Raw genomic sequence first — 17405 nt, 5'->3', positions numbered from 1 at the left:
AGATTGGAATGCATGCAACAAAATAAGTTATGTAAACATAATATAGTTGATTTTGGCCAAATATTGGCTATTGTACCTGCAAAAGATGAAAAATCATGTGTACAAAAACAACTATCTTGCTCTTGTAAGGCATGCCATAAACCAGGATAGAGAACATTCTAAGTACACTTGTAGATAGATCACTTGTACCATGTGGGATGTTCTGGCATGAGTAATTTTTAGGTAATTTATTAAGGATTTGGTATTCCTTCCCATTTTGATTTGAATTGTCCTGCTCTAATTGTCCCTTTTTTTTTTACACTCTCCTGCTTTGAAATTGTTCATGTAGTTAGTTCAGTTCTCTTGCATTCCCTTTTGTTGAAGTAGCAGTGAATACCAACAAACAAGAACAGTTTCCTTAAGTCAGCATTTCCCATTGGCACTTGTATAAGCCCAATTATAATCTACTATTGACTTTCAATTAATCCTATTTCTTTCTGTCAAGCTGCTCCTGTGGAATTTCCATGTTTGGTCCAACATTACAGAATGATAACCATTTTAGTCACACAGTGCGTATTCATTCCATTCAAATCCACACTGTTCTTGAAACTTTGCATCCCATCGCAAGAATCCAAATTGGCATGAGATGATATCTGCATGGTTATGGAAGGCTGCACTCTACATGCCGGCATTGTAGAAAATATGAACTATGTGATATGAAAGAGCTGCGTCATCTTAGAAATTAAAATTACATGACTCTTGAGGTCTCCACTAAACATAGGAGTCTAAATGTTAGGTTCTCACTTTGTCAGTAATGTATTTTGAGATAATTTAATTGCAATGAAGTTAATACAGGTTGTTGATGAACTCATCTATATTACATGGATAATGTATTCAAGGTTACCACACCTTATGTATATCATTCAGTTATCTCCCTTACACCAGTCATAACATTTCAAGGAAATAAAATCTCACATTTTTAGTGACTGATTATGAAAATAAAGAGAAGATTTGTGAAGTATTATATTAGCCCTCAATCTTGATGCAAATGTAAGTAGAAGCAATTTAATAATTTCTCACAGTAAAGTTTACAAGTTTAAAAACTGATAAGGTATGTTCTTCTTGGCTCTGAGATAAGTTTCTCTCTATCTTATGCCAATTATTATTAAATTCTTATTTAGAAGAAATATACTTTATATGTATCTATATTATCTAAATTATTCACCCTTTTATATTAGATGGAAATGAACACAACTTCACTTGAAATTTGGGTCCTGTAAGGGATGTTATAGCACAGTTGCCTTTGGGCTGTCCTTGGACCTGTTGGGCCCTGCCCCATATATTTGTCCAAGGTAAAGTCATCAAACTTTCACTTCTCATTTTTCGCATTGCTGATTTTGCCACCTTTAATTCCTTTATCATAAGCTACCTCTCCCTTTTAGATAAACACTTTCCTCCTGTTTTTAACTCCATTTGATGTGCTATACTTAGTGTTTATATTTGGCATTTTTCTGTATTTTATTCCCCTAATTTCACCTCCCAATCCAAACATAACCACTTAGAAGCTGCGATTTACTATATTTGGTGACTGACTGGCTTATTGAAACAATTTTATTCACATTACAAAGGAGGAAAGCTTACTATTTGTGTTACAAAGAGGATGGGTAGGTGGACCTTTGTGTGAGGACTGGTGGTTAGTGACCTCTTGTATCTGCAGATAGTGTAAAGTGGTCAAAGCTTATACTTTATAATAAGATTGGGTCATGTCCACCTGTCTCTGATGTTAAGTTCTGCACCTACCAAACAAATATAAATTCCTTTCTTTTAGGTGAATTGTACATTTTGAAGTAGGACAGGTGCATACTATTTGGTACATTGACCTTTGACCTAGTTATTACATAATATGATATAATGTGATTTATCCCATATCACCTATGTGAAGTTCAATAATTGCTGATATGAATAAGATACAACTCATAGTTGAAAGAATTCATTTTATTTCAAAAGATGATTTTGACGGTGAAGCAAAAGTATGAAAACAATAGTTCAAACAGCTCAATGACATTTCTATACACATTCATATAAGACATAGGTTAGTACCTCATCAAATTGTTTTTCACAAGTGAGACTAAGTATATTTGTTACTTATACAGTCCCGAACTATTTCACAGATTATTGGAAAAATTAAGGTTTGCTATAGGTATAACGGTACCAATTGCGCAAGTCCAGGTGGGCGGAGCTTAAGGTGTATGGAACATTGTATTCAGAATTAAAGAACAAAACTAGCTGTGATTGGTGCATTATGTAAGACTTGTACTTTCTGTTTGGCTTAAAAAAAAGTTGAGCCTCTTGGCAACATGTGAGTTTGTGTTAATTTCTATCTAGATCATATTTTGTATTTTTTATGATTTTTTTAAAATATGGTACACATGACTGAAAATGTGCTTGTTGTGACTAGATAACTCTTACCCCTGTCTAGTTCCAGTAGAGTTATCTCTCTTAAATGCAATGGAGTACCTGGTTATGTCATTGTCAAATTGACAATCTAGCATTGTTCTATATGACAGCGTGTGACATGCATGCCCAAGTAGGACAGAAAGTATATTTATTTCACAAAACATTAGCATTGAGGTATATGGAAAAACAATTGGTACCGTGATACCATATACAATCTTAATGCTAATGTTCAGTCAGGAATACCACACAGTGTCATGACAATGATTTAGTCAGGAATACCAAATAGTGCCATGATAATGGTTCATTCATGACAATGGTTCAGTCAGGAATACCACATAGTGTAATGACAATGCTTCAGTCAGGAATACCACATAATGTCATGACAATATTTCAGTCATGACAATGGTTCAGTCAGGAATACCACATAGTGCCATGGCAATAGTTCAGTTGTGATAATGGGTCAGTCATGATAATTGTTTAGTCAGGAATACCACATAGTGTCATGACAATAGTTCAGTCAGGATTACCACATAGTGTCAATGTATATAATCGTAATTCTAAGGACGGTACAATGCATCTAATCGTAATTCTAAGGACGGCACAATACATATATGGGGCCTTCCCTATATTCAACATATTTTTGCACATAGTGCCATGACAATAGTTCAGTTATGAAAATGGTTCAGTCATGACAATGGTTTAGTCAGGAATACCACATAGTGTCATGACAATAGTTCAGTCAAGAATACCACATAATGTCAATGTATATAATCTTAATTCAAAGGCCGGGACAATACATATAATCTTAATTCTAAGCACATCACAATACATATAAGGGGCATTTTCTACGTTCAACAGATTTTTTCACACATCCCTCCAATAATCAACCCCGGGAGAGTGCGAAAGCTTACAAACCACGTGGTGACATGGTGAGGAGGGTGTATTTTTCTGTTGAAGTACGAGCTTTGGGGTTGGGCCCCCACGTTTTAATGTGAAAATTGCGAAATATCGCCACCGTCGACAGTTGTCCGCCACGAGATTTGATCGCTCGACCTCGGGTATGAGATTCCAACAGTCTAGCATTGCGCTACGTTCCAATCTTACTGATATGTGTTTCAGATATTAATATAAAATTACCTATATTGGATTTTCTTACAAATAACCATGGCATGTATTTATTTTCCATTTTCAAGAACACATCGTATTAAAATAATCGTATATTGTATATATTTCAGCCTTTGACAAAGTTAAATTTAAAATACATATATTTCTGTATAACAGAAAGATCTAAAAATGACTGAACTGTATTGTACATTTAACGGCGTGTGTGACCTGTTTTCTGCCTTGATTTTGTCTAAAAGTTAGAAAGTACAAATACCATTCAACTAATTTGAACTATTATAAAATTGTTACTCCACTGATATAAATGGTCAAATAGATGGTTAATATTTAATTAAGGTGATTAAAAAAATTGAGATCTACAGGAGAAAGATCTGCTAGAGTTATCTCCCTTCATGAGATCAATAACGTAGCAACAAGCAGGGTAACTACTAAATTACTCTACCGGAGACAGTTTTAGCTTGACAGAGTTATCTCCTTTCAACAATAGAAATATCGGAGTGATTAAAAAATCAGTTGTATTATGACATTTTATGCTGGATAAACAAACACCTAACATGCTTCATGACTGGGGAAACTTCCATAATTATATATACTATATAAAAATGGAAGTTCCCCACCAACGATACAAGTTATACAATGAATAAATAATTATTCTAACAATGAGCATTTTAACAATGAGTATAATGACACAAAAAATTAAATTAAATAAATAGCAATATAATATTAGCAGCAACATTACTTAATTACCTTACCCGAGAGTGACAGAGTTATCTCCCTTCAACAATAATGAAATTTAATTTTTTGTTCATATTTCTTCGAAAAAGCCGATTTGTATATTTTATCTTTGACAAATTTTACCGAACACGGGTGAATATCAAACTTTTTACCAGCTTTATTTATCGATCGAAATGTTATTTCTTCACTGGTCTCTGTATTTATAGACTTAACGGCTCTAGGAAATTTTTAAAATTTTTCCAGTACTACCGTATGCAGAATTCTGAATCTGTGTAACCACCTGTAAATTGCTTAAATCATTATTTTTGGGATTTGAATCAATATGAGCGATTACAAGACCGTCTTCGATCAATACATTAAAACATTCATAGAAGAACCTGTGACATAAATAATGTTTATTCCCCCAACAGAAAATTGAAGATAACCAGTATTATTAACAGAACCGATTGGTCTTTTTAGTCGACAGTGCTTGATTACACCACAAAGGGATGCTTCATATCCTTGATGTTAGGATGTCTAGCAAATTCTTTTTGTTTCATTTATATATAATATTATTTGCTTAAATGATTATTTGTCTAAATTATTATTTTGAAAATCTAGCAAGATAGTCTTCAGCGTTTCTTATAACTTTATCATTGTTATCATTGTTATTTTTAGAAATCATAATATCTTTTCAGTTCTCTGTATTTTTACCACCACTTTGCACACACAACTGTATTTCTCCTCTAACTCCAACACCACACTTCTGACACGGTAGTGGTCCTAAACTCTTTCTCCATGCACTTTATAAATGATATCCGCATAATATATCAATTTAAATATATATTTGTCTTAATTATACTATAAACGAACAAACAGAGATTAAGATTAAGGCTTCTAAATATAAATTTAATCTAGATAGAATATCCCCTGACTTACCGATCCAAGCTCTGGTTGATCCGATGAATACAAGTTTGATTAATACTATGCATGACGCCAGGAAGGAATTTAGCAAAGATGGTGCATCTCATGTGTGGTCAACGTTCAAAATTATACGCAACACCGATGGTGTCGACGATGTTATCAACGCTACTATGAATGACAAACGAGTGGCAACGATTATTAATTATCTCGACAATCGAAATTTTGTTTTCAGAGTACGGTTTATTGTATTAGCAGAAACAAGCAATAATACTTGGATTAACAGTGACAAATGTGACCCTGTCCTTCATATTGAAAACATTGACGTATTAAGTAAAAATTCCAAACCAGGAATGTTGACTGGTATTGACAAACCTGTTATGAAAAAGCAAACCCTGCTTGTATCGAGTTTTAAGTTTGCTGAAAATCTTCATCCAATTTGTTATCTCTGGTTTGGGAAACATTTTTTAAGAAAAAATGTGGGCACCAACAGTATTATTACGGTATATGCTAGATGTAAAAATATCATATCGTCCATAGAAAGAAGTTTGGTTACCACAACAAAAGAAATATTCCGATGATGAAAATCCTTATATAACTGATTTTGAAAACAAAATCGCAAAAGATCTTGGCAGAAATATTATCGGTAAATTCTCCTTAGGAGGATCATATGATCATAAACGACATTGCACGAGACTGATTATAGATGATGCTGAGTTAGATTTTATAATTGCTGCTACAACGAATAGAAATACGTTTATAAGTCAAAGAAATGTTAATTTATCAGATGCAACTAAATTAGGTACAATTGTGAGTTATAGTGATGGTGAGTCACCTCAGTTTACTCATTTAGGATCTTCAATGCTCGAGTACGTTTTGATAAATCTATTATCGATGATAAATAGCGTGTCTGAGTTTGCTGTGAGAGTCGCTACGGATTCGTTTTATATCAATAAAAAAGTACAGGATTGCTAGAACAACTACATATCGGCACTTATTCATCTTGGGATGAATGGAGAATAAAACAAGAAAATATACTTAATTATTCTGAATCCGCCGACGTTAAAATTAAGGGTATTTATTACCCAAAATATCAGATATAACAATTGTCATCAGCACCATCTGTATATGATCCTGTAGCTAGACATAAAACAGTTTATCTAAGTGGGCCTGGGGTTGTGGTAAAACAATTCGTGTAATTGAATTATTCTTGAACAGTTGTTCAGAAATAGTTGTATTAACACCTACACACAGACTCGCAAGAGAAATGAGAGAAATAAATATTAAATCATGCACTTATCATAAATTCTTTCGATGGAATGCAGATAAATGGACCCTTGAACAAATGGGAGAGAAATATATTCCAAAGATGATTGTTTGGGATGAAATATGCACTGTTTCATTAGAAATGTTAAAATTATTTCTTCATTGGTTATTGGCAAAAAATACTGCTGTAATAATGTGTGGCGATCATGGTCAACCACAGCCATTTGTTGGATTGTCTCCATATAAATGGCTGAGGAATTTTGTAGATTATTATGAAGAAATAACTGATGATCATAGAGCGCTTGATTCAGAATAAAGTTTAAAAAAAGATCAGACTACAACCAAATAAAATTCAATATGAAATAATGTGTGAGACAATTTCAGAAACTTATATTGATATTTTTTAGAATTTATGGAGACTAGATGATTTGATAGTTGCAAGTAGAAAGATAGTTCGTGATACATTTCAACAACAATTATTAATGTTGCATAAATTTTTTTTTCAAATCTACCGGTACATTGTTTTATCGACCAGCAGATACGCGACGACAGAATATCGACGTTGATATACCAGGATTGTCAGAAAAACAAAATTTTGTATTAAATGATATTGTTTTAGTTCCTGTCAATGTTGTTGAGAGCATGTTATCTATGGACAAAACTCCATGGACGCTAGGATACGCAATGACAACTCATTCATCACAAGGATTAACCATCTCTGATAGAAATGTTTGGATCGTCGATGATCGTATCGAATAGTCAAATTTAGTTTATCTCGCAGTGGCTCGAGTCAGAAGAATATCTCAGCTGTGGAGAATTGTCATAGACTTCACAGAAAATAATAGCCAAATTCAGGAAACCATTGCTGGCAATGGCGATGAGATAGTAAGAACAAAATTAGTTATAAACAGTGTGACAAAAAAAAAGCGCAACTTTGATCTCGATGCTGAATTTATCATGTCATTAAAAGAACAACAGAATAACCATTGTGCGAGCTGTAACACAGTAATGTTGTAGCAATATTCAAAAAATAATCCAAGACAATTTACCGTAGAATTAACTAATAGTAATTTTGGTCATACACGCAATGCTGACCTGTCTTGAATGTAATCGAGGTCGAGGTATTTGTTTACAAAAGTGAACGCGGTGGTAATTGTGTATCTTCAGGAATTACTTGTAACTGTTCACGTACAAATCCACGTTGAGAAGCAGTTGAATATAATCTGTAGATTGCAGATATACCCGTAGATCTTACCACACTATAAACTGTATGTGTCCTAATACTCAAAATAGGATCAGTCGCTTTTTTTACCACCTTCAAGTTCACCGGGTTCATATAAATACCAGACAGTTGCATTGCCTAATACTGGTTGTGTTGAAAATTCATGTCGTTGTATTGGCATATGTTTTTTGTAATCACATTAACGGGTTTCATGGCAGTTGTTCGAGTAATTTCGTTATTTATAGCGGCTATCACACTTGGTAATCATGCTGCCCATTCGCAAGATCTCATATCTTTCTGAATTATTTCCTTCGCATATTGATATCCAAATAACCTCTCAACAAGTCTTCGATTAAATCGTTCAACAATTGCCTGATCACGATGATATGTGGTATGTCCTCGTCTGATTTTGACGTTATGTTTTTTCATCAGAGATGATACTGTACCAAGAAATTCCTTGCCAGGATCAGCCTGTAATACTGTGGCCATCGTAAGGGTCCTCGTTGATAAATTCGTTAAAAAGCAGAAGAAACTTCAGTTGCTGTTTTAGTTGATACCGGCTCTGCTTCCTTATATCTACTTGCAACATCAACGACGGTTAACGCGTATTTGTATGTATGTGATTGACGTCGTCCAATTTTAGTAGTATGATGTGGTAAAAATAAAATATCTGCTTCATGAACTTTATTATGAGTGCTGACATCAAAATGAGCATGCTGAATTTTTTTAGGTGGTGGTAGTTAAATTTGCCATATTGCCTGTCGCTCTAACCATTTTGCAGCAACATAACCTGTAACATTTGCTGCATCAGCGAGTTTACTAATCTCTGCTCTACCTCTCCAATATCCTCTTGGGCAATAGTAAATCGATTCCATTATTTTATAATAATCGGTTGATTAATTACCGGCTCCGAATAATAATTTACCATTCATCGCAGATCTTACCAACCAATTAGCTAATGATTCTCTTATTTATTTATTTGTTATGGAATTTAACGAGTGAATCAACTTCACATCTGCAATATGTCTTTACTTCTATAAGCTACATCATGAGCATGACATGCTTGATCAATATCATTTATTGGATACTCTCCATGTCTTGGTTGATCTCGCTCGTCAAGTGAGATATCAAGTCGGGTTCCAGTACCACAATAATTATGTCCTGGAAGATGTTTTTCTCCTTGGTATTTAGACCATGGAGTTCCTGGTAATTTTCGTAATGAAGTAGCGATATCACCACCAATTGTATTATTAGAAATAAATTTATATTTACTTGTACCACATTTACACATTTACCTGTAAGTGCACGCTTTTTTATTTTTGGTTATTATTGCTGTCAATCCACTTTTGGGGGTGGATGCTCTGCATCGAACGCTATATGAATTAAAATTATTTATTATATTTGTACAACATGGATGTCATCGATTTCTCAGCGACACAAAAACAAGACCAGTAAAACATATTTCAGCATTACCAAATTCGATCAAAATGACAATAATAGGTCCATCCGGATTGGGTAAAACACAATTACTGCTTAATTTGATAATGCGATGGCTCAAATTGGATAAGTTGTATTTGGTATCTCCATCAGTTGATGATCAGAGATGTTACGATGTACTTAAAAATTTTAATGAAAACGCAAAATTGTTGGACGAAGATGGTGATGACATTATTAATTTTATCACCGATATTGATGAAGCCCCATCTGTAGATGACTTTGATGGTTTATTAATAATCTAGTAGTATATGACGACGCTATGCTGGACAAACAATCAAATCCAGCAAGAATATTTTCTCGAGGCAGACATAAAAATACTGATGTGATTTATGTTACTCAGCGATATGCACAAATACCTAAAGCAATCAGAGATCACTGCAATAGTTTTGTTGTCTTTAATGGAGTTGATGCACATACTCTGCAAAATATTTATCAGAATTGATGTGGTGGGGATATCGACATGATTAGATTCAAAAACTTCTTTTCAAAAGCACAATCTACCCCACACGGATTTATAACAATAAATTTACTTGATCCTCGATCAAGATATCATATATGTTTTGATACAATCTTTGGTTGAGAGATTTGTATAATTGCTCATATATTTATAGCAGCAGAGAGGGTGCGACCTCAATAAAACGTCCGGCGGGTAAATAAAACAAACATACAAATTTAGTAAAACACGAACGACAAAGATAAAGTAACAAAATAAACTAGCCAAATTAGAGAAACTCTCGGGAAGTTAGAGGCTTCGGTTTGACGTTATTGACCTTATTTTTTTAATTTGTTTCGTATGAGGTCTTATTTTTCAAAAATGACTTCTCAGCAAAAGGTCTGTTCACCCTCTCAGCTGCTCATGTAATGAAAAATAAAAATATTTTAAACTGACAAACAATAAATTGAAATAAATATATATTAAATCAAATATAATTAAATAAAATGTACATAACACCCACTTGATATAGCATTTAAAGCGTCACTATGAAAACTTTCTGACCAATACTTACATTTGTTCGTAGAATATGATATAGTGGAACCATTAAAAGCTGTTACTTGTGAGAACTGCGTTTTCTGTAAATCATCAATTGAAACTTGTTAAAATATTTTGTTTGTCTTAGCTAAACTGACGTAATGGTAGAATCAGTCGCATTTTTAAAGATCATGCATGATATACAATGGTAATGCGTATAGTATGACCATGTAACGTAGGATTTCTATAAGTTGATGATTGCTTGTCTACATCATTAAGTCACTAGGAAAAGCAGGGAAGACCATTTTTGGGGTTAATCGTATTAACGATCAAAGAATAAATATAATAGTTTATCATAACATCTACTTTTCTTTGTCAGGAGTTTTAAGAATAAATCATTGATTACACGACATGTATTCTAACAGAAAAGTGTTTATCTTTTTGAGAGAGAGAGCATCTCAAACAGGAGAGCCTTTAGAACAGAATGTTACAATTTACAATTTCACTCGATATTTAACAGATATTATCGCAAATATTTTAATCAAATGATGCAAGATAGGCAGTCCAAAAACACAGACTTGTGGAAGACATATAACTCCAAACATTGAATGCTGAGATTTACTCCAGCCAATCTTCGTGGAAGGCAAAACAAAAACCTTCAGCAAATCTGCGTGGGGAGGCAAAGCAAAATCCTGAGAATGGAAAGGAAATACTACCCACGAGACCAAACCTATCGACTTTCGTTATGTTACTATAGATGATCTAAAGGACCCTCGTTAAAGAACGAGGTCCACAGAGGCCACAATTTTCACTTTGCTTAGTAGACTTATGTGTAAAAATACATGTATTAAGCAAGGTCGAAGAAGATTAAACATAGCACCAAATCTTTTCCGTTTTAGGTTGGTTTACAAAAACACAAGTCCTATGAGGACTTGTTTTGCTTGTAAATTCCGTCAACGATCTTAACCAGGACATTACCGTTTTATGCTAGTTTATAGGACTGTTCAGCGAATCACATGAACTTGATAGTACTCCAGAATTAAAACCTTTCTAAATATTGATGCAAACCTTCTGATTACTATGTAAGATTTTAATAATACAAATATAAGTCATTGTTACAATTAACGATAGAAAACATAGGGTTGTGAAAATATGCTTAATCTGTAATAGTACAAAGTGTCATAATACCATTTTAAAGTCAATTTTTTTCTGACAAGATATTCTGCTTTTACGTAGAAAACAAGCCGTAAAATTAAATTACGTATTGTTCCAAGAAACTAGTACGGTGGTTTTCTTTCTATTTTTATGGACACGGTGTAATGCTTATTCAAATCTCTTCGTTTTTCCAAACAATGTTTTTAATATGTACAAAGTGATAATTAATTTATGGGTACATACTGTAAGGTCTGTGTATTATCTTAAAACTTATTTGCACTGTTTGCTATTAAAAGGTCCACCAAATGTACAATTGTGTCTTCCTTTTACTAAATGCTGGCTCTCTGGTATCTAATGGTATACATCCAACGAAAGGTAATGATATTGTGTATGTAACAGATTGTTTAGTTTCAATTTACTATGCCAGATCGTCTGGCTTTGATGTTGCCCTAGGACGACACGTATCTTTACTTTTTGGCATGAATACTCACACTTTGATTTTTGTCATACTCATTGCTGGTGTAGGGCAGCCTTGTGAAGAATGTAGTAGCGTCCGGTACATCCATGACTATGATAATAAGATTTGCCGGATCCGCTGTGAGACCGCATGTATCCTAAATAAAAGAGAGACAATTCGTACCAATTATGAAATTACAATATATCGCTACGAGAGAGAGAGAGAGAGAGAGAGAGAGAGAGAGAGAGATGTATTTGATATACATGCAGAAATGATGATTATGGATTGCAAATACTTTGCGCTTTCGTCCTACTTTGTTATTGCATATACACATACAGACATCCAGGAAGGTATAGATAGCTATAAATAGTCTCACTGGAAATTTATACAAGAATATATAGAGATAGATAAAAAAGAAAGAAAGAAAAGGAGAAAATAAACGATATTTTAACAGTATGAGAAGAAGAAACTGCTGCCATCATATCGTACAATAAATTCTAATTTATCCATCCAACCATCCATAAAAAATTCAAGCAATGTTCCTCACGTATTATTGTTGTCACTGCACTGATTTTATTTTCAAGGATAATTCTTTTCGACACCGTTTGGGTGATTCTCTTATGCATTATAGAAAGTACTGAGTAGATGCTCACAATGCATATATATATATATATATATATATATATATATATATATATATATATATATATATATATATATATATATATATATATATATATATATATATATATATATATATATATATATATAAATTGCGGGTTTAGTAACCATACATATCATGTAGCTAATGGCGTAGACAAAGTTGTAGAATTAAATGATATTTCAATTATCTCCTTTCTTGAAACAATGACTAAATGAAAACGAATTTTTATAATAAGTGGATGCATATATAAAGTTAAAATTTGACCTCTAGCGAAACTGAATTTTGTTCAGCCACGAAAAGCACATAAAAACAATCAAGATTTCGGCTTCGTTAATACCTTAATGATATCGAAATAGAAGAAGGTGGGGATAATCATCAAGCACAATATAAAGGTGATGGTATGGCTGTTCCGACAATCGATCTTCAGGTAAAACGATGTGTTTTAAATACGATTGTCTTTTTCAACCATAGTTTTGGATATGACCTCCGTTGGCCTGTGTTTCACTTATTATTTTTTTCAGTGAGTACGTTGAAAACAGAAATTTATAGCTACTTTCGCCGCAACAAATCCTAAAATAATAAAACATACTTTGCGAAATGGACACCAGTTTCACGATCACGGTGTAATTAACGACTGTATCATTAATATCGTATCCTTGTATCCTTACGAAACTTTCAGTAGTCTCCAATAACCATTTTAAACATTATTATAATGCACAAAATAAATTCCAACAAACGTGATTTTGATATTGTTGTAAGTTTTTTTCCCGTTTTGTATTTTTACATTAATTTTGCATCGTTTAAATTTAAATTTGTTACTTTTAAATGCCAATATATAGTCAGTATTGTGCTGAACATACCGTACATCATACATGCATCTGATGACAGGGAATACAAGATATGAAACAATGCAAGCATAGTAATTATTTGTAATGATAGCAAATACGGTGTAGTATACTGAGTTGATAGAAAAAAATAATATTGTTTTTGACTTTTTAAGAGGAACATTATTGTTATTAAAATATTCTTGGGAAACGTTTAGCACAGTCCACACTAAAACCCAGATTCACTTTGTGAAAGGTACAGGTTATGAATAATCTTTGAATGACAGCTAGCAGAACATAGTTCAATCATCAGTTATTACCTTGACTAGCCTCATTTCATGTACAAGACTGTTAACTTGTTGAGGGTAAGTTATCACAAAATGCATGCTCGTTAACATGGAAGGTCTGTCGTATTTAAATGAAAGTATATTCCAACTTGCAAGTAAATGGGTCAGAAAGACCCTTATGAATATGCAAGAGTGTACATACCATAAAAATCGTCAGGTGGCTATGGGCTAAACACAATTACTCCATTTCAGCAAGGAGTAAAATATAGGTCGCAGTATCTGTTTTTAATTGTAATCCTGTCTAGCAGGGATAGATCCAGTTATCAAGTTATATAAACCAAAAACGAACATTAAACACATTTCAACAAAGTCACTAAAGCCTGAAATGTAGCTGGAAGAGACCTCATTGTGTAATACGCATATAGAACTTGTTACGATACATCGCCTCACCAAAGTGTTATGATTGTTGGCAGAATAGAATGCACATAACAGACCAGATCTTATGTATTCAGCGCAAAAAAGATAACTCAAGCCAGTAAAAGGTGAAAAATATGTTTAGTTGTAGGAGTGAATGGGTACATAGCATGGTCGCTTTTACGCCTTAACAGTGCCTGAAATATAAACCTCAGAAACAAAATTTAACCCCCGAGCCATTGAAGCATAAACTATGGGGTATAATGACCGTGTCCTTTAATGAGTAGTTTGACTCACAGCATGTACAAAAGTTATGAGAAAATGAGCTAATTTTCGAAACTTAACCTAAGCCAATAACATGTGAAATGTTGGTCTCAATGACGTTTTTGTATAGATCTGGTACTAGAAGAGGTGTATACAGTGATCTAGATAATTGCTCAACCTTGAATAGTAAGAAACCATACAATTTAACCAAAGTCAGTGAGGCGTGCATAATAGATCAAAGTGACCGACTTGAGGCAAGTATGTACACTGCTCATTAAGATGCATCCCCATACCAAGTTTCATGATTCTGTATACCGGTATTATACAGGTTGGAAAAACCTATACCTGGGTCACAGTGACTAGCTTTGGTAAGATGTATCTAAATTAAATGAATCTAATTATAACACGATATATATAAAGGGTTCAATAAACCTATTGGTCATGATGTAAACATAATTATTATATGCTCATTTTTTCCCCGTTAACTTTACATTGTCCGAATCGTTCAATATTCCCCTATACTGAACGCGCGCGACAATACACATATAGCATTCACGTGAATGAAGGAACTACTTTCTATTATAAACAAACAATGACGCAGACACCAGCACTTTTGATTTGTAAGCAAATCATATACACTTGGGGAAGAGGCTCTTTACGTTGTGGTTATTTAAATTTGTTTCTGAATAAACTAAAACATGTTTCGTGGACTGCAAAAAAACCCCAGCTGTTTTGGCACATTCTGTGTTGATACAATGTTACAGATTTAGGCTAGCTACATTATATAAAAGATGGACGATTAAATCCTTACAAATAACATACAAGTGACAAGGCATATACTGTCTTCTTTATCTTGTGATAAGAATGGCAAAATAAAATATACTTACAGTTTTACAACCTGAATTTCCTCAAAATGTTTTTTCTTAAATCTGCAAATCCGAATTACATGAGCCATGTCATAGGTTTTCAATCTGGATTACACATTTCGAAAGCGTGCTGTAATTTCGATGATAAGTGCAATTGCATCCTCCTTACTGCACTCAAAATGAAATACACATTAAAATCCATAGCGTCTTTTTGAAAATTGCAATTGAAAGACTTCATATTTTTCCCTCGTTATGATTTCAAACATTTAATGACAGAAACAGAATCACATTTGCAGACGTAAACAAGCTTTTCCCGCGTCACTTCAGTCCGATGTATTTCATGTATAATTTGCACAGATGAATCCAGTCCAAAATCACAAACTTTCGTCGAATCGAAACAAAACACCAAAAAATATTCACTCCAGATCAAATGGAAAAGTCGTTGCAATGCGCATTCATTCACAATATGACTGCAAATTTCAATTTTAACTAGACATGCCTTTTTCTTTCGAAAGTTATGTCGACCGCGCGACTAAGTTCAAATTTATCTGGGCGGAACTATGTGCGCATTAATAATGATGTCATTTTGTAATGTCAAATCTGCGCTTGTGGATTTAGTTTGGAATACGGCATTCATTCATTTACGTTGTTTCTTATAGTGTATTTTGTTTATATAATTAAACCTTAGGTAGAATAAAAAATGAGCATATAATAAAAAGGTTACTGCATTTGTATGGGAAAATATAAACTCGTTTTATCGGAAGGATATACTTCACTCACAAGTTCGTGCATTATTCATTCCGAAAACTCGTTCATATTTTCCCATACAAATGCAGTAACCTATAAATACTGAACCTAAGCAAGTAACAAGTGAAATGTCGATCACTTATATAATATATTTTGTAAGGTTGTGGTACTAACATAGACGATATATTAAGTCTGACGATTCTAACATGACCAGTCCGAGAGAAGAAACGAAACAATTGAAAACAAACAAACAAAGAAATAAAACTCCACTCAACTTAAGATACAAGATTTAGCCCAAATCAGTGACATGCGACATATTATTTGCAGTTATTTAATTTATTAATGAGGGTGTAGTACTCGTCATAATGTGTCCCCTCATCATGTTTCATGATATTCATAATGTTTCATGATTAGTCGCAATCGGTCATCAGGTATATAAGTTTCTATACAGTGCTCAAGAAACCTTAACTGAAGGCAAACACTTACTCAAGAATGTAAAACTTATGTATATGTCTGTAAAAAAGTCAACCAATTTAGGCCCTGTCCCAGACAGTTGGTGCTACGAAACCCGCTCCAAAATGTCTCCAAGCACCTAGGAAGAAAGAATGGTGGAGATGCAGTGAGGCTGTACATATGAATATGCTTTTATCAGTGCAGACATAGATGCCAAAGGTAGCACAATAGCTCTACTCACCTTCTAAGAAGTGAGCAAAACAAACACAAAAGGTAAATACGGGGAAGGGGGGGGGGGACTTCTGACAGAGGCGATAACAAGTAAATATAGTACGGTTGTTTTCACTGCATTGCTTGTCACACACGGTTATCACAATTGTGACAAACATGCACAAATCTCCAAAGAGTTTAAAAGATCAAATCAAATGACAAAAAAATCACCTGTACACAATGCATGTTGAACGTTTAGTGAGATCAAGTCATTTTCAAATATCCACATCAATGGGTGTAATCGATATTATCTTTAAGTCCGTATCATCCCAGTTTCCTAAAACATAAACAAGTCCGACTTGACTATCCAGGTAGATATTGATGGTCAGACATTGCTTTATAACTAACATGCGTATTATTGTAGCTCATAGTCACTGTAAACGATTTAATTCCCACCATAATCCACTCAAGTGGTCAATGTTGTCTTGGCCATTTCGAATTTTCATCCATATTTTTGAAAATGAGGAAAATATTTATCTACTTTTTTCTGCAAAAAGGACGTACTAACCTATCATTCTTAATCAGATCAAAACTTGAATTTGTGTGCAATGTGGCGGGTTGTTGTTCACACTTGCCAGTTCTAATTGTTTTTTTAAATCTAAATTGATATTCCGTTTCTTCATTTGCTCGTTCTCTCTGCAGTTATATTTCTTCTTTTTCTTTTTGCATTTGCATTCGTTTCTCCTTTCTCTGTAACTACAATTGTATTTGTTTTTTTTTTCTGTAACTGCATTTGTCTCTCTCATAATTCCGTTTGTATTTGTTACTCTCTTTCCTCTTTCTGCAACTACACTTTGCTCTCTCTTTCCTCTGCATCTAATTGCATTTGTTTTTCTTGAAGCTCAAGCTTTCTTAC

General features: G+C 33.6%; 1 protein-coding gene across 1 annotated transcript in view; it reads right to left on the bottom strand.

Annotated features, from left to right (window-relative positions):
- Nucleotides 1-17405, bottom strand: part of LOC149802315 (cadherin-23-like) — a 97538-nt gene that overhangs the window by 22366 nt on the left and 57767 nt on the right. The window contains exons 10-11 of the mRNA XM_089951499.1: nucleotides 11795-11917; nucleotides 10186-10249 (exon numbers count right to left, since the gene is read on the bottom strand). Of these exons, the coding sequence (XP_089807625.1) occupies nucleotides 10186-10249; nucleotides 11795-11917 (187 nt within the window). The remainder of the gene's footprint in view (nucleotides 1-10185; nucleotides 10250-11794; nucleotides 11918-17405) is intronic.

The sequence above is a fragment of the Sinohyriopsis cumingii genome, chromosome 3 (genome assembly GCF_028554795.1).
Source record: "Sinohyriopsis cumingii isolate HCF-2022 chromosome 3, ASM2855479v2, whole genome shotgun sequence".
Classification (NCBI taxonomy): domain Eukaryota; kingdom Metazoa; phylum Mollusca; class Bivalvia; order Unionida; family Unionidae; genus Sinohyriopsis; species Sinohyriopsis cumingii.
The sequence above is the reverse complement of the archived record's forward strand: the minus strand, read 5'-3'. Positions and strand labels throughout refer to the sequence as shown.